This window comes from Onychostoma macrolepis, chromosome 12 (assembly GCF_012432095.1).
Source record: "Onychostoma macrolepis isolate SWU-2019 chromosome 12, ASM1243209v1, whole genome shotgun sequence".
NCBI classification, from domain to species: domain Eukaryota; kingdom Metazoa; phylum Chordata; class Actinopteri; order Cypriniformes; family Cyprinidae; genus Onychostoma; species Onychostoma macrolepis.
Window position 1 is genome coordinate 16,311,296 of NC_081166.1, and position 19,439 is coordinate 16,330,734.

The 19,439-nt window shown below is 39.7% G+C and overlaps 1 protein-coding gene across 5 annotated transcripts in view; it reads right to left on the reverse strand.

Annotated features, from left to right (window-relative positions):
- caskin2 (CASK interacting protein 2) overlaps positions 1 to 19,439 on the reverse strand; it is a 76,165-nt gene that overhangs the window by 21,139 nt on the left and 35,587 nt on the right. For all 5 annotated transcript variants that reach the window (XM_058793480.1, XM_058793481.1, XM_058793484.1 and 2 more), the window contains 6 exons: positions 18,095 to 18,240; positions 15,269 to 15,364; positions 8,557 to 8,669; positions 3,227 to 3,335; positions 2,854 to 2,962; positions 14 to 108 (listed from right to left, as the gene is read on the reverse strand). In XM_058793480.1, coding sequence (XP_058649463.1) covers positions 14 to 108; positions 2,854 to 2,962; positions 3,227 to 3,335; positions 8,557 to 8,669; positions 15,269 to 15,364; positions 18,095 to 18,240 — 668 coding nt within the window. The remainder of the gene's footprint in view (positions 1 to 13; positions 109 to 2,853; positions 2,963 to 3,226; positions 3,336 to 8,556; positions 8,670 to 15,268; positions 15,365 to 18,094; positions 18,241 to 19,439) is intronic.

Consider the following 19,439-nt stretch of genomic DNA (forward strand, 5'->3'; position numbering starts at 1 on the left):
TTGAAAAGCCTACCATGATTATATCTCCTGCTCGGATGTTGAGTGCGGTTGGGTCATGGAGATTCCAGTAGTCCTTCAAAGCTCTCACCTGCAATGCTCCGCTAGCATCTGATGTCACAACCCAGGGAAATGAATGCATGAAAGAATGAGAAAGAAAAACAGTTTGCCTTGAAAATACTCATTAAGTCATGCACTATGGGTTTAAGTAATCTCTGAGGTCTTCATATTGACTAAGGTCCACAAAATTGCTACCGGAAAACCTAAGAATTCAATACTCAGGTGGGATTTGTTGCAATAAAGAAGTGTAATAAGCAGAATTTAAAGAGGAGTAATGTAGTGTTTAAATACTCTGAAGCACTTAGCACATCTTCTGAAAATTTAATGAGGAGCTGAGCTCAGAACAGGGATGCTAAACACCCCTCATCTTCAAACACAGCTCCTTCAGCCGTTTTAGTGCTCGAATCAAAGCGCACACTTCAAAGACAACGAGCTGCTGGATTAAAAGGCTGATTAATACTCGACGCGTCCGTAAATTCGCTTTGAGTGCGCGCGACATCTTTTCGCGTGGCGGTGTGCACGGCATTTTTTTTTACTTTCTGCGCAGCTCCGCTTCTGTAAACTTAACATCAAACTGCTTCTGTTTGACACAAATGCTGGTGTTGTGCCCAATTCTGACCCCTGTCAAATTATTACCCCTCTCGTTGAAATCGCTATCTGATTGCCTAAACCTAACCCCTCCCCCACACCTAAACCTACCAATAGTAGGGGGGTAATAATCTGGCAGGTGTCAGAATTGGGCACAACACCGGCATTTGTGTGAAACAGAAGCAGTTTGATGTCAAGTTCAAACTCCACCAGTTGCAACATTCAACGCTTTGAGGGTTTTTTTTTTTTTGCATAGTTTGTCCAAGGCTTTTTAATTCAAGTAAGTTTTATTTTTATTGTATAAAAATTTTATTAGAATTAGTGTAGACACTATTTATATACTATTTGCTTGAAGTAGTCTTGTGTTTGATGCGAAATAAACCCAAAAGCTTAAGACTATTTAATCAGTTCATAAAGAAATTAGGCTTGTTTGAGATGCGCCTCGCCTGAAATGTAGACGAGAGTAGTTGGCTGCAGTGAGGGGAGGAGTGAAATAAGCGCAGTCAAGATGGACAGTTCTGACCTCTCGAAGTGGAATAGATACCTACGAGATCAAAGGCAGATATCGCGTTATTCTCACTCATATGCTGTGTTGCTGATAAACATGATATAATTTCAGTTCTCTAGCTTTTATATGAATATAAATGATGAACAAGACACTCAATGTGCTTGCTATTTAATTCCATACGAAAGGCGTATTTATCATTTTTATTTTAATTCAAACATGTATTTTAGATTTTTATAGAAACTATGACAACAATCACATATCTCACACAGAGATCGCAGTCATAGTGTTTGGGAATATTCATGCACAATTTAAATACATAATAGCATGGAATCAGATGAAAAAAAAAAACATTTTAGAAGAGAACGCAGCATCACGGTTGTCTGAACCAATGAGCATTAAGCTGTGTCGTCAGTCGTTTCCCATCATGCTTTTGGTCAGCCCAATCGGTGGAGAGCAACTGCGAACGACTGCTCAATCCGACACAGCCGTCGCGAGAGTTTTGGCACACATCAGCATGACATCAGAGCAAGGCGGACATAACTCTGACACTTTTCTAACCGGCATGCATCTCGCGGTGATCACCGGTGATCGGTTCTGCGCAGATTTTGCTCATCTCAAACAAGCCTATTATTAGGTGTGTTCGACTTCAAAGAAAGCATATCCATCTTCTCTCTTACCGCTCTCGCGGTACTTTGATGTCATACACTGATCATTCTGCACAGCGCCGCTTCAAGTCGAACACACCTATTAATTCATCAACTCATTCATCAAGCGAGAAGTCTTGTACCGGCAAATGACTACTTCTCACCTGTGATTCCCGATGGTTTTAGAGGACAATTACCCCTCATCGCCCACTGTCGTTTCAAAGAATAGTACAATGGTGAACGCGACAAGTATAAAAGTCTCGTCCGTTTGGGAAGGTGCGCGCGCAGTCAGCGGAGGCTCACGAAGCGGAGCCAGGCAAAAGTATAAATTCCGCTTTACAGGAAGGATAGTAGAAGGGCACAGCTACTTAACACATTCAGACATATGCCTAGACCCAGCCACGCCTCCAGGCATGGCTGCCATTGCTGTTGCCCTGGGATAGTAATTTTATGCAACACTATAGCTTTATAACAAAAGCAGGTACCCAGAAACAAACACACAACACTAAACGCACTCTAGACAACTATTGTCTACTTTCATTCTAAGCTAACAATGAACAAAGGCTCATGGCCTGATATTAAATAATATATTGTACATCAACTGAAGAAAGAAAGAAAGATGAGAGAAGGAAGAAAAGAGAAAAGGAAATGCCAGGAGGAGGAAAATGAAGAGGGTAAAAAAAATATATATATATATATATATATATATATATATATATATATATATATATATATATATATATATATATATATATATATATATATATATATATATGAAAAGGAAAAGAATGGAAAAAGTAAGTAAAGAAAGACAAAGTAAGGAAAGGGAAGAGGAAAAATGGGAAAAGTAAGTAAAGACAAAGTAAGGTATGGGAAAGGGAAAAGGAAAAAAAAGGGAAAGGAAAGAACAGCAAGAAAGAGGAAGAGGGAAAACAAAAACAAAAAATCTAAGGAAAGGTAAAAGGAAAAATAAAAAGGACGAATTCAAAACATAATAAGGGAAAGGAACAATAAGAGTAAAAGGAAAACAACAGGAGTTTTGGATTTCTGACTCACCTCTAAGGAGTTGTTTGATTTCTTTGCTGGCATGTGAAGTGGTGAACTGGTTCACAATGTCCAGGGCTGTTTGATTGTAGGTGTTGCGGATGTTCACATCAATCCCAGCCTAAGTGTCAGATGGTGAAGGGTTGGATTGATATGTGAGGGTTAGTTCAGGTGAGAGAAAAGAAAACACTCTGTATACTGACAGAAATACAAAGAAATGATATATCACTGTGCTCTGATATGACAGACTCAAGCACTACACTGAGGGAAAGCCCCCAAAACTGGTTCTACAATTCACAGAACTTTTCCTTGATAATAAATCTGAAATAAGAAATAAATCAAATTAATCAACACTCTTCCCGATATTTTGTATCCATCTACTTACATCAAGCAATAATTTTACTACTTCCGTTTTCCCGTAGAGGGCAGCCTCGTGTAGAGCTGTTCCGGATTTAGTGGTCCTGTTGATGTCAATCCCAGCTTTTAGCAGCAGTCTAAAAATGAGTGATAGACCACAGTGACACATGAGCCATGCTGTCCACAAGACACCAGCCAAATCACTCAACGGTACAGTCAGCTGCTCATTACCATATTCAACCTGACATGCTGATCAGGTCTTTTTGTCCCTTATTAAATGGCTACTTACCAAATTAATTCATATTAATTTCAGATATTGATATATCAGATATAGATATATTTTTTTAGCTATTGATTTCAGTCTAAATTATGTGTGAGAAGAAACAGGCTGTAAAAAGATACAATATGAGAAACATTTCTGTGTGATGCCTCCAGTAATACAACTTCAAAACCAAAATCAGCATGAGAAATTGCATAGTGAGTGGGCAGCACTGAAACCACGTGATGATAGTAAATTCAAGACCACCAGCAAGGGGTCAAAAGTCATGGCAATTTAAAGCCTTTGAGTAACAAAAACAGCCTCTGCATCAATCAGTTTTACATTGTGAGTGTCTCTTCAGGATTCAGTATCTGAAGCAGCAGTGCAAGCTTCATTTTCCATTTAGCTGTAATTGATTAATTCAGCCAATTGAACGGATTAAAAGCCTCCCTTCCCTTGTTAAATAAAATCATCCAAAGAGTTCAACCAAAAATGAAACTTATGTCATCATTTACTGACCTTCATGCTGATCCAAAGATTTCTGATTAATGTCTAGCCTGCTCGCTTCCACATAATTAAAGTGAATAGGGACTGAGGTTACACAATAGAAACACCATAAAAGTAACATTAAAAAGTAGTTCATACAACTTGTACACTACATTCCAAATTTTTCTATAGTTATATGAAAGCTTTGTATGAGGAAAGGAACAAAAGTAAAAAAATTTTGTGGGAAAATCTTTCCTGCTTCACCGATCACAGAAATCAGTATCTGCGATACGATCACCGATACTGATCTTTTTAAAGCCTTGTAGAATTATTTATAGTGATGATCCAATCAAGAGTTTTAGACATTTATTCAGAGCCTGAATTTCATTTTTGAATGAACCCTCTTAGGTGACTCTTGTGAGAGGGGATTTTGTAATTTGAGGGGTGGAGGGGGCATTTTTTAGATATTTTTCAAAAATACATTTTTGCTTTGACAATCGAGCAATTGTTGCACAATAGCTTACACACAGCACAAGCCTGATTTCATGAGCTGTATGTGAGGCTGCCTTTTAACACCAGGTTCACACATACTCCATCTGCAGTGCGTATGCAGTCCATGTGAGCTACGTAAGCAGTGCAGAAGCAGCACGGACTGTGCTTTCACACAGGAGTCCACTACTGATCCGTGGCTGTTTACCACAAACACATTTATCCATTATTTTGAGTTCAAATCCAAACACTGTTACTGAAAATGCTTTTTCAGCATCATGATTCTTTTTTTACACAGTACAGTAATACAACCTTTCATAAACGTGTTTAAACGCAATAAATATAAGAAAACACATTATTCAATGCTTTTTACTTTTGCATTTACTTCTAGATTTATATATTAAGTTGCTCAAGAAAGTGGCAAAACATTTAAACTACTTTTCTTACATTAATCACAAACATTCTAAATTAAAACTTACCACTGACAGAAACAGTAAGCTCTACTGCCTTTTCTTTTGCATTTAATTCTTTATTACAAGCAATCCTGTGGTTCATAAAGAACTTTGTTTTCCTACCTCCACGAGTGCCATCTATTTTTGCCTTGTTTATCTAAAAGTGCTCTTTTCCTTTAAACCTAGCCAAAAAGCCATAGCCTATGTGTTGACTGTGAAACACAGTAGACTTTAATTATATGCATTTATGATGTAATTACTACACTTTCGTGTCAATCCATGTTCATATTTACCGTAAACAATGCGCTGTTACTTTAATTAAAGGGTTACTTCACCCCAAAATAAAAATTTTGTCATTAATTACTTACCCCCATGCCGCTCCAAACCCGTAAAAGCTTTGTTCATCTTCGGAACACAATTTAAGACATTTTGGATGAAAACCGGGAGGCTTGTGACTGTCCCATTGACTGCCAAGTAAATAACACTGTCAAAATAGTCCATTTACCATCAGTGGTTCAATCTGAATGTTATGAAGTGATGAGAGTACTTTTTGTACGCAAAGAAATTAAAAATTACGACTTTATTCAACAATTCGTATCCTCCGTATCACCGTAGTGCCATTTTGGAGAGTATCCGCTGTGCAAACTGCGTACGCTGTTCTGTGTCAGCCACACCACACGGATACACTGTTTTTGTTCAAATCAAAGCATAAAACAAACGTAGAAAGCGTATCTGTGCGGTGCGGCTGACACAGAACAGCGTACGCAGTTTGCGTCCAGCGGATACTCTCCAAGATGGCGCTACGCTGACGCAGATGAGACAAATTGTTGAATAAAGTGAAGTTTTTTTTTGCGTACAAAAAGTATTCTCGTCGCTTCATAAACTTCAGATTGTACCACTGATGGCAGATGGACTATTCTGAAGATCTCTTTCATACTTTTCTGGGCCTTGACAGTGTTAATTGTTTAGCAGTCAACAGGACAGTCACAAACCTCCCAGTTTTCATTCAAAATATCTTAAATTGTGTTCCGAAGACGAACAAAGCTTTTACGGGTTTGGAACGACATGTGGACCGTGTGCATGGGAACCGTGTGCAGTATGAACAATCTAATACGTTAACATGAGCGCGGAAAAAAATATGCACTGCAAACGGAGTAACGTGAACCTGGCATTATGTGTGTGCGCTGCGAGTGTGCATGAGCGCATGGTCTCCAGGAGAGCGCGCAAGCGCTGAATGGTTTAAACACTGGCAAGAATTAAACAGAAATGCAATTTATAAACTGTAGTGATGACGCGACACTGCCTCGATTGTACAAGTGACAATTCCTGTGTCAGAGTGCAGCTCGCTTATAGTGCAGACGCGATGATTTGAAGCCATTTTCGTATTTTGAGAGAAAAAGAGAGAGAACATGCGGTGATTCACTCACGCTGTTTGTGAAATCTCTCACAGAAAGTTTTCAAATTACTTTATAAGTTATTTAATGAAGAAATATGAATTGTACCTCACATTCAGCATTATAATTATTTAACCCGCTGGACAGAGACTGAGACGGTGTCACTGCATGTCATGCGTCACGCGTCATCAGCTTGAGATCGTTTTTTTTTAGATCTGCCTTTTTAGAGACTGCCGATCAAACATCCCAATGCGATTATCGGCCGATAGTGATCGGTAGCCGATCAATCGGAGCACCCCTAGTCCCACTGAAGAAACTAAGTCATACAGGTTTGAGGGTTAGAAAATGATGACAGAATTTAGGGTGAACTATTGGTCAGTAGTGAATTTGACAATAATAATAATTATTAATCTCAGCAAAAACATAACAATTGTAGCAATTCATTGATTGCTTGTTAAATTCTGCTTGAATTCATTCAGTTTTAAGAATCCAATGCTTTATACTAAGAAGCGTAGAGCGGTCTCCTGTTACCACTGTCAATCTTTCCCATGTTTACAAGTTCCAGCATTCCAGAAAGGCAGTGGAGGGGAGAGCTGCAGCGTGAACATTCATATATGGTTACTGCTAGAGAAGCATGTTGAGCAGCTGACTGGCTGGTGTAACCCTATTCGGCCTCATTCCTATGCATGTTACCATCACAGCGCAGTCACAGCCCTCTCATTACACTCAGAGGGGAGAGCAGCCCAGGTCAACACATGCACACAGCACCAAACACACTACACTCATTCCACAATCTCTTCTCTTCACCTCACTTGCTCGACAAACATGTCAACAAAGCGCCCAGCCAAAGTCTGCCTGACCGTCAGCTTGACACCACACTACTTTGCAAAATGACAGACAACCTCCCAGAGGCATGCTTGCATGCATGTAAACACATAATTCTCTCACTCTCTTTGCTACCTTTAGAGGTTGCATGTTAAGGCATCCAGATCAAAGCATAGATAACTTATTTACATGCATGTAGCCTTTGGCCAAATCTTAAAGACGGCACTGTATGAATTTGTCGTGGATAAGGCAATCCTAGTATGCACTGCAATATTCTCAGTTATGGTTCACACTTACTCTGTTTTATACATTCACACTTTTATTTTAGGAACCCAATTTGATAACAAAAATTACAATAATAATAATAATAATAATGAGAATATTATATATTATATATATAATATATAATACATGTGTACGTGTATATGTAATGTATTATTTTTAATATATATATATATATATATATATTAGAAAGTTAAATTTATTATTAATAAACATTGTTATAAGTATATACACTTACATTATTACTACTATTTTTATGTATGTATGTATGTATGCATGCATGTATGTAACAGCTCCAAATTATTCATTTATGAGGTTCCATGATGGTTAGGATGCTAAAAACTAGTGCTGTCAGCATCCAAAATAAAAGTTTGTGTTTACATAATATACGTAAGTGTGTGTGTACTGTGTATTTATATCTATATACATACATACATACATATATATATATATTTACTTGTATATAAATATATACAGTACATATGTATATAATACTTTTATACATTTTAAGAAATATATATTTTAGTGCTGTCAAATGATTAATCGCGATTAATCACATGCAAAATAAAAGTTTGTTTACATAATTTATGTATGTGTGCTGTGTATATTATGTAGATATAAATACACATGCATGTATAAATTTAAAAAAATGTTTATATATTAAATATATTTATTTATATTATAAATTATATGAATATAAAGACATGTAAATACATATAAATATTTTCAAAATATATGCATGCATGTATGTGTTTATATGTACATAATAAATATACACAGAACACATATGCAAACAAAAACTTTTACTTTGGATGCGATTAATCACGATTAATCGTTTGACAGCACTAACAAATTTATATATAATATAAATCATATATTTACTGTGTACACACACACACGTAAATATTTCTTAAAATATACATGTATGTCCATGTATTTATATATATACGGTACACACATATTATGTAAAAACAAATTTTTATTTTGGATGTGATTAATCAATTTGACAGCACTACTAAAAACACCTGCCTATGTCAGTAGTAGGTTTTTAAACAAACTTGCTGCACCTCTCCGAAACCATTTCTACATGTTTGAAAAGCAAATATTTAGACTGAAAGGAAGATGTAGGAAAACACAACAGAATATATGAGTAAGGGGTTAGTGAGCAGACCTGATGATGTCCTTATGACCATTGCGGGAAGCAAGATGCAGGGGGGTGTTATCCCTGCCGTTCCCCTCTAAGAGAGCTACCACCATGTTACTGCTCAACAACAGCTGGGTCACCTGGAGGAAAGAATTAAGACACTGTGAGGAAGCCAGAAAGTGCTCCAGTTTTGCCTACTAATGTCTAAACAAGATGTCACTGCCAATTTAAAACACAAGAACGCAACCAGCCTGAGTTGTCAGCCCAGGCACATGACTTTGTACTCCCTAGCATTGAGAATCTGTCAAATGGAATTCAGTTTCCAGCTGGGGCAGAATCCTCCTGCAGCCCAGCAACTGACTCGCTGGTGTGCTGCTAAATTAGACTCATTCCATCAGCCCGACTCTCTGCAGCATTTGCATTCTATAATTCCAAATGACTTGGGCGAAAGATTAAATAGAAGTAGTTCACCCTGGCAAATCTAGTTTAAGGTGAATTAATGAAACTGTCATCAGGAAAGCCATCTTTTAAAGCCTTTCATCTCTATTCGCCCAGCTTGGGGCTTGTGCAGGCAGTTTGTATGAGCTTACTGATATCCTTTGCCGCTGAATGCGTATGTAATACAGTCTTCGCCAAAATAAATAAGACCTCGTTCAAGCTCTCTTATGTCATGAACTCCTGATTATAATTATAATAGAGATTGCAGTGTGGAAATAGATTCAGCACTATGAGCTTGCATTGAGACTGGGATAACTCAGATGGATGTTATAAAGGGCACAGCTATTTTAAATCAGATAAGCCCTAACTATATTGATGCAGAAATACCAATAGCTGAACAATTCCACTGCACCCATGTCATCTCATGTCTGCTGGAAAATACAGTTTTATTCTCTGGTTATGTCTTTATTTTTAAAATACTGGCTGATGCATAAACTGATGATTATTTAAACTTTATGGCCGATAACCAATGAATGGTCAATAATATTCTCTAAACTATTTTGTCAAAAAATTAAAAATAAAACACTAAAAACTAAGTCCAATCATTTTAAATGCATTTAGGCATCACTAAACTGTAATGTACAGAATGTAAAATGGATATTCATTTTGAGATTTGCAAAAGATTACATTCAACAATATTTTAAAATTACTCTTCTTAATTATTATCTTTAAATTATTGTTTTAGATGATGGCAAAGGTAAATTGTAAAAAATTAAAACAGATTAATAAAACTTATTGGAAATTATTTTAAAGATCATTGGAGTTTATTTTACAAGAAAACATTAATTTCGGTCTTTCTACTTTAAAATTTCATATTTAATTTAATGTGTTACTTGCCATTTCTTTGTAATTATTTGAGTGAAAAATACACACATATATACTAGGGGTGGCACGACATGTATTCGTACCAAACCGTCACGGTACGTAGGGTATCCTACCTTTCTGATTCGGCACAAATCCAAATATTCCAGAATATTTCCATATTTGCGATGTAACGTATCTGAATGCGAAACTATTATTTATTATGTAAATGATAGGCTTTGTACTTCAGATGCGTTCCAATGGTGACACAGAGGAGGGCACGCTGATGTTTAGTTCACTGTATTTTATTTTGATAAAGTAGCCTACCAACTGTGCTGTCAAGTTAGCAATGCTGGAACTGATGTGTTTTGTGTGTGTGTGTGTGTGTGTGTGTGTGTGTTCAACCAGTTTCCTTATACCAGCAGAATCAACTTTAAACACTTATTGTCTTATTAATAATGCATCACTGTATAAAGGTCTGCTTTTATTTGTGTACACTCACAATGAAAACAAAAAAAGAAAGCAAATAGGATGTCGCTTTCTGCCATTTGAGTTTCCTTTCTGTGACCAAATTAAGCGTATAACAAAAATGAACAAACTCAGCATATATAGGCTGTTACGTGTCGCACTGTTTTTTCCCCTTGTTTGTGTGTAAACTAAATCAAATATATATAATATATTTTATAACAATGTAATAATATTTAGTATTTTCACATCTAGGTGGGAAAAATAGTAATTTGTACTACTGTCTGTTCAAAATAAATGGAAAGAAACGTCCTCGGTGACTGAACGTAACCTTGGTTCCCTGGAAAGGGAACGAGACGTTGCGTACAGCTTTGCTGACACATTGGGGAAACACCTTTCTCCTTAGAATACTGAAGCCTGATTCGCTTAACGCCATTGCTCTGCTCTTTCCAATGGGAAAATTGGGGGGCGTGGTGCCCCTTATAACGCAGTGCTTGGCGCCATTTTCCTCAGAATCTTTAGACTGAATAATAAAGTAAGACCTGAGCAAAGTTGACAGCACAAACGCAACATCTCGTTCCCTTCTCAGGGAACCAAGGTTACGTTCAGTAACCGGGGACATTCCCTATCGAAGTGTCTCTTGACGTTGCGTACAGCTTTGCTGACGCATTGGGGAACCTATGCATTCACGCCGTGTCTACTGCGAAGGTCTTTTGGCTATAAGCGGAGACACAATGCAGTTTAAAGTAGTAAAAAGGGGCACACGCCGTGTAGGCGGGAATATCCTTTGACCTAGACTCGTTAGAGCCAATCAGAATCAAGTGAAAAGGTTCTCTATATTTGCATGTCAGCGAACCTGGTTGAAACCCCATGCTCTAGAAGGGAGGGCGGGGCCCACGTAGTCACTGAATGAGAATGAACGGTCTAAGAATAATAGAAGTGGTGGCAATCAGCGCTTACTAACAAGAGAACCACATTGAGATAATATTACAAGTGGCACAGTGCATTGAGAGTCCTGTCGAAGCAAACGCACACAATTAAACCGCACATTACAATAGCGTGCCCTGGAACAAAGCAATGTGAATTCAAGGGCTGCAGAGCCGGTGATGTATGATACATTGCATAAATGCAGCGAGCGACCGACTCGGTGCTTCAGAGAATAACTTGAGAGGCTTGACAACAATAACCATGGTGAGAATTATAGAGATGAAAAGCATGGGCGGTGCCGACGCAGTCATACTCTTGACGTAAGAGCCTATCGGACCTAGTGGAAACCAGCACCATGAGTGAGGGAGGCAGGGCTTCCCATTGCTGCCGTAGAGTGTCAACCACAATAGCCGAGTAATAGCAGTGGTAAAAATAAGAGATCTTACCTCGCTTAGCTTTCCTGCACTGAAAGGACCCGAGAAGCTAGCGAACGTCCAAATTATAAAACTTGGCAAAGTTGTTCTGCGAAATCCTGCTGCTGAGCAGATTTCCTCCACAGATATACCCCTTGCCCATGCCCAGGAGGATGCAATGCTCCTCGTGGTGTGGGCGCGCACCCCGATGGGGCAGTTTGTATTCTGTGTGTCATAAGCCAGAGCTATTGTGTCCACGACCCAATGAGATAGCCTCTGTTTTGATACCGATAGACCTTTAGTACGACCGCTGTAACACACAAAGAGCTGTTCTGAGAGGATGAAATTCTTGATGCGCTCGACATAGACACGCAAAGCGGCTGCGGAGGGGGGTTGTCCCCGTCCACAGGCTCGTTCTGGGCGAAAGCAGAGAGAGTTATCACTTGGCTCCTGAACGGTGTTGAAAGCACTTTAGGCACGTAACCTTTTCTTGGCTTAAGAATGACTTTACAGTCATTAACACCAAAACTCAAGCAGATTTCGTTGACAGAGAGCATGCAAATCCCTGATCTGCTTGACAGAGGCAAGCGCGAGCAGAAGCATTGTCTTGAGAAAGAGAACTTTGAGTGAGGCTGAATGCAGCGGTTTGAAAGGGGGCGTGTCAGGGCGTCCAGGACCAAAGTCAAATCCCAGGCAGGGATTGTGGTCGGGCGGGGAGGGTTGAGCAGTCTCGCGCCATGGAAAAATTTAACCACTAAATCGTTCTTGCCAACTGGCTGTTTGTCAATACCTTTATGAAAAGCTGAGATCGCAGCTACATATACTTTGAGCGTAGAGGGCGTGCGGCCGATATCCTCTTGTAAAAATGATAGAATGAATGAGACCGAGCAGGTTGCTGGATCTATGTTCTTCGAGCTGCACCAATTTGTGAAAACTTTCCATTTATGAGCATACAGGCGCCTGGTTGATGGGGCTCTCACTTTAGAAATGGTTCTCACCACTTGCTGAGGTAACGAACTTGAGCTCCAGGCAGTTTATATGCCATTTTTTTCTCCTCGGCTGTCCAAATGCCAGATGCTGGACGGCCGTCGCAGAGGGCTCCCCAACCTGTGCATGAAGCATCTGTCGTGACAACTTTTCTCTCACAAATCTGACCAAGTGGGACACCTTGCGTATAGAGAGCTGGGTCCATCCAGGGGCCACCCTTCGAAAGCAAATCTCAGAAAACACCTGTGACGAGGGGCTATCTGGATATGGAAATAAGCATCCTTTAGGTCCACTGAAATAAACCAGTCCCGGGGCTGAACAAGCGATAGGATTCGTTTCAGTGTAATCATTTTGAATGAGCGTTTTGCTAGAGCGTGATTCAAACGACGCAGATCTAGGATAGGGCGGAGGCCACCTCCTTTTTTGGAACTAAAAAATGGCGGCTGTAAAAACCGGTCTGGCGTTCCTCTGAAGACACAATCTCCACAGCTCCTTTGGCGAGGAGATTGTGTATTTCTGCTCTTAGAACTGGAGTGTTTGCAGCTTGAACTTCTGACGTTACCACGCCATTGAACCGGGGTGGTCTGCGTGCGAACTGAAGCATGTAACCGTTTATTACCGTGTTCAACACCCACTCTGATATACTATCACAAAAAGCTCTGAAGGACTGACAGAGGCGTTCAAAAGTACGGCCTTCTCTGCATCCTTCATATCCATTAGCGTTAGCCATAGATACCTGTGCAGCACAACCAGGCTTCCCATGGCACGGCCGATCGAATGCGCCGTCATCTTAGTGGCTCGCAGGGCAAGGTCAGTGGTGCTGCGAAGCTCCCTGAAGATTTCAGGATCCGGACCTTGCTCATCCAGGCGCTTAAGCATCTTCGCATGGAAAACTTGGAGAACAGCCATGGAGCGGAGAGGCTGACGCTGCTTGGCCCGCTACCACGTACGCTTTTCCAGCGATATTTGCGGTGGTGTGGCAGGGCTTGTTGGGGTGCACAGCTGCAGATTTCATCCTCAGTGACGCGGAGGGACAGAGATGCGCGACGATGGCCTCCTCGAATGGCGGGAGTTTTGAATAGCCGCGTAGATCGGCACCATCCACCGATGTCAGAAGTGCAGAGCCGGAAATGTGGGCACGAGCCGAATACGGGGCATGCCACATCTTGGATACCTCTACGTGCACTTCAGGAAAGAAAGGGACGGGCCTTTGTGGCCCGGTCTCACGACATCAGCTGGGCTGAAGGAACCATTCGTCCAGCCTGTTCTGCTCAGATTCCGTGGGAGGGGACCACTCTAGATTGAGCTCTTCCACCACCTTAGAAACTATGTGGAGCAGCTCTTGATCTACGCGACCAGGCTCGTAGATCTCGCTGCGCTGAGAGTCGGATTCCTCCACTTGTCTGGCCCAGTCTTCCGACTCCGACGCTGCGGTGGACATCGCATCGTCACGGTTTTCTCTCTCGGGTGCACCAAAAGAGATAAAATCACCCGCGTTCATCGGAAGGCGGAAGTGAGGTTCTGGATAGTTTACCACCGGAGAGGGTTAGTCCAGAAAGCAAGAGGCATGCGGGTGTTGCTCCCTGCCAGCAGTGCTGGTTTCCATAACCAGTGGCCGTTGCTTCTTTCTCTGCGGCTCCGGCGGAGGAGGACGGCGGATGTAGGGCAGGCGCGTCGCCGAACACAAGGGCTATCCTTTTATAGAGTCCTGACACTCATGGCGTCGCAGTGAGGGCAGTTGGGCTCCTCAATGGCAGCTTCTGCGTGAGCACGGCCAAGGCAGAAGACACACCAGTCATGATCATCTGGGAGCTCTAGAGGTCCCAAGCATGAGGAACAAAGTTTGAATGACATCACAACTTCGCCGGAACGCTGAAGAAGACTGAGTATCTATCCACTTTTGCGATGACTCGACGACGAAGGAGAAAGATTCTGAGGAAAATGGCGCCAAGCACTGCGTTATAAGGGGCACCACGCCCCCTAATTTTCACACGCTTGGGCACCATTGGCGTTAAGCGAATCAGGCTTCAGTATTCTAAGGAGAAAGGTGTTTCCCCAATGCGTCAGCAAAGCTGTACGCAACGTCGAGAGACACTTCGATAGGGAACCGAGCATAGTAGATTTTTTTTTGTTTCCTGTTGGACCGAAATCGTATCGAACCGTGACATCTGTGTATCGTGCCACCCCTAATATATACACATACACACACACACACACACACACACACACAAACAAATCTAAATAAAATAATTTTGCTACCAACAGAGCTTTTATCTAGTTGAACACAAATGGGTGTGTGGAGACAATTTAAGACCCAAAAGCTTATCTCCATTAAATGTAATAAAAATTTTATTTCTGTGTTTGTTGGTCTTTAAAAATGCAAACTGAATATTCTGCCTCTTAATCGTGATTAAATCCGGCATTTTCACTCAGTAATTATTAATATAGTGTGAGAATAAGCCTTTAACTCGTTAACAAAAGTTTATTCTGTTTGATGTAGTCAGGATCTTTCTCTATTTGCTACACCACATTGGCTTTTTTGAGACTAACACAATTCAAACACCTATTAATCCTACTGAGGTGGTATAGCAGCAGGTCAAGTTACAGCATCACAACAGATGTACTGTGACTACACTCTCGTGACTCACCTTGAGTCTGCCAAACTCACAGGCCAGGTCCAGAGGGGTCTTTTTCGCCTTGTTGACAGTACAGGGGTTGGACTGGTGTTGTAGTAGCATTTCAGACTGAGGGCAGACACAGACACACAGAGATACTGTGAAAGGGCAGAGAAGCTGTGTCTGGCTACATAAGGTTTCTGCGATTACACAATAGAAGACAATGTCAAAAGCCATATCAGTTTAAGTCTATCCATATATGAAAAACTGAAATAGCATCCAAAAAGGTCAAGGACTTTTCCTAAGAGGGAATGGCCAAAGAAATACTGAAAATTATTGCGTTATATGGCACACATTATACCCTGTTACATGTTTTGTGAGGAAGGGTATGCCATTTAGAAAGGGAATATTCTGCATTTCAAGCCAAACAACTGGTCAATCTAACCTGGTTCTGAGAGGTATCATACACACAGTGAGGTTAACTAAAAAATGCATTGTTTTGAAACAAAGCCCTGGACCTGCAAAGTAATGCTATCTTTGCAGGGGACCTCTTTTCTGCCTCGAGCGTGCAATGACATGTCTTGCATTTTCCTTCCTTTTCCTTTAGAAAACATAAAACAGTACGTATCCTTTTTATCTAGCTGCCAGAGATCTGTAAACAGCCCCAAAAGCTATATTTTGGTTCGAGTCACAGCACATTCCTGAGTCACTATCAAAGTGCTGCATTCAGCCTTTTTGCTCATTTATTTTGAAGATACTAGTAAGTGACAGAATTAGTGATGCACTGAAAATTCGACAACCAAAAATAACTTGTCGAAAACAAATTTTTGGTTTCATGTCAATGGCCCTGGCTTTATATTTACCTCAGGAAAGCCATTCAATGTCCATAGTTTGCTAGTTACAGTAGCTAGAAATATTAACTCTAGAGAGAAGCATTTTGCTAGATATTTGCACTATAATATATATAATGTAATATGTTTATTTTTCAAGAGTGAATTAGAGTAGAAACAATTATATAATCAAAAAAGTTGATATAAAAAATGCTTTGTAATTAAAATGCTTATATACAACTTTATAGAAATGTAATTAATTGATTATAAAATAAATGATTGATTACAAAGTAAATGTTTTAAAGGGGTGGTTTACTGCTTTTTTTCTTTGCTTGATTGTGTTTATGGGGTGCAATATAACATGTCTTCGAGTTTCATTTGTTAAAAAATGCCTTATTTTTCATATATTTCACCTTTATTGTAAGCCGCTTTCTCCTCTGTCATTTGAACGACCGGTTGACTTCCTGAATCTATGAAACCACTCCCTCAGAAACAGGCAATGGGCTCATATTGGTTAGTTGGGCCGGTGTGTTGTGATTGGCTAAACTGTGTACTGCACATTGTCCGGAAACTTCACGCCCATTACCTTTACGGGCGACAGTTGCATGCTCCCCGATCAAATGTAAATAATGGTGTCAATATTGCCGTATCAGTTTGAGCCAGAATCAAACCAAGAAAGCGGTAATGAAGAGAGTCAAGCAGAACTTCCGCAAGCACGGCTCTTACAAAACGTTTCTGAATGAAGTTTGCTGTTGTGATTATATATAATTTTTTGAAGTTTGTTCACGTTTGTCTCATACACACAAAATAGCATCGAACTAACTGGCCACTATAACCAAACAGTGTTGGCTTGTGTTTACGTTCTTGATCAAATCGAAAAATTACGTCAAAGTATACATGGAAAATACATTTACAAAATTAGAACATAATTACAAATTCGGGTCCAAAATGTTTGTACGCATTTGTCATAGACACACGAAATAGTATTTATCTAACTGGCTACTAAAGCCAGTGTTGGCATTTGTTTACGACCTTGATAAAACTAAAACATTACATCTGAAATTATACATGCAAATACATTTAAAATTATTAAATCTTACTTACAGGTTGTGGCCCAACAACTGCTGCCTCTGGTTTTAAAGTTGGAACTGCTCCATGTTTTAGTAATAGTTTCTGTGTGAATCCAGCATTGATTCTGGAAGCTGTCTTCCATAAAATGCGCAGCACAGAGAGCTAAATTAGGATTGTAATTGTCAGGAACATAATCAAACATAAATTTTAACCATTGTTGACGAACTACAGCGTCCGTAGGAAGCCGAACACAGAAGACCTGACAGCTGGGTGAAAATAACACCGTTTCGCCGGCATGGCTACAACTCTCCACTATAACTCTTCCTCTTCGACAAAGCCGCAGAACATGGCCTTGCCCCCTCTTTTGCATGTTCCGGAGGGAGGGGTTGATGCAAATTTATGGGTTTGTTACGTATGCAACCCGGGAAGGATCTCGTTGTAGTCCCATATGAGTCGTTTTTGTAGGCATTAAACTTCCTGATTTTTAAAAGACGATATCTCCGCTTACGTTGAACTTTCAGTGCAGCAACTTTGCGGATACTGTTCATGCACCAACAGCAACATTATACACTATTTAAAATGAAAAAAGTGAAAATCGCAGTAAACCACCCCTTTAAAAAAACTTTTTGCAGTTTCAGTAAAATACTCATTTTGGTGCATCACTAAATTCAACAAATGCAAATCCAGAGTTTGTAATGGGAATACAACGTATTTCCCACATTGCTTGGGCACTTTATGATTTTTTAAGTCATTCTTTGGATGGAAATCACTTTAAGCAGCCCAGACTACATCAGTACATCAAATCCCCACCATACTTGTCAAACATACCTATTTTGGTACAACGGACCATGGTATAGGTGAAAGTCTGAAACCTTTTTGACTCTTGACATCATTCTCCCTTCTGTCAATGTAGACTGGCAAAAATTGGTCAATAGTGGAGGAGCAGTGTGCTACATACCACCTCATAGTGTCCGTACTGTGCAGCCAGGTGGAGAGGGATCTGTCCATCTTGTGCAGCCCCATTCACAGAAGCTCCAGCCCTCAGCAGCATAAGTACAGAGTCAGCCTTCCCCTGCCAGGCAGCATAGTGCAGTGGACGCATACCTACAACAGTGAGCAGAAAATCATTATTTTTACAGCTACTTGTTCTTTTACACTGGGAAAAAAAACAGGGCTTTCTTTCTCTGGTGGTGCAGTCATTTTTCTGTTGAAATGGGAAAAATCGTGACTACCAAGCTTGTCTATGTTTAGCCTATGCACAACAAAGTTTGGAGTTTGAATAAATAACTATTTGTATAAATTTGTTTATAGACTTTTTTTTAAATCTAATTTGTTTTGATGGTACATTAAAGAGATCTTGATCCAAAGACTCTCATGTTGTTCCAAACCTGCATGGCTTTATATATACTGCAAACTACAGTTGTTTAGCAGAATGTCCATGCTGCTCTTTCACATACATTGAAAGTGGCTGGGGACAGGAACATTTGTGGTCACCATTCATAGAATAATTTTGGTATGACATATAGATGAGTAAATGGCAAAATATCTTTAAATGAATACAAAACTTATACATGTGTACAAAATATTACATGTATAGAACATGAACATAGATTAGGACACATGGAGTATAACGTTCACTGTTTTCATATATTTTCTGTATATTATGTAAAAAAGCTATTTATTGATTTATTATTAATATTTCTGTCAAAAAGGGTTAATGTGGGGGGAAATGCAGTTGAAACTGTACAGTTTTGCAGTTGAATCGATGTTTTCGATAATGCTTTGGAAAAGATAAAGAAAAAAAATACGGAAGCCTTTATGAGAACACTTGAGACCATGATCACTTTCTACTGGACTTATGCGCTGAAACATTTTTTTAGAGCTGTCAAATCAATTAAATGTGATTAACTGCATCAAAAATAAAAGTTTGTGTTTACATGATGTGTGTGTATTGTGTACATTTATATGTATGTATATATATATATATACACACTATATTGGCAAAAGTATTGGGTCACCCCCTTCTTTAGAACAGAAAAAGGCACTTCCAAAACTGTGACAACAAAATGGAAACATAATTCATGTATTTAAAAATTGTATTTCCATCTCTGTTGCAACAGTTTTGGAAGTGTCTAAAATGTACCCATATGTACAAGTCATTGGTGTTTGGTAGAAGATCTGCAGAAGATATGCATTTAAAGTCACACCAGAGGTGTTCAGCTTGGATTAGGACTTGGCTTTCTGCAGACCAGTCAAGTTCTTCCACACTGACTAAAACAATCATTTCTTTTTGAACCTTGCCT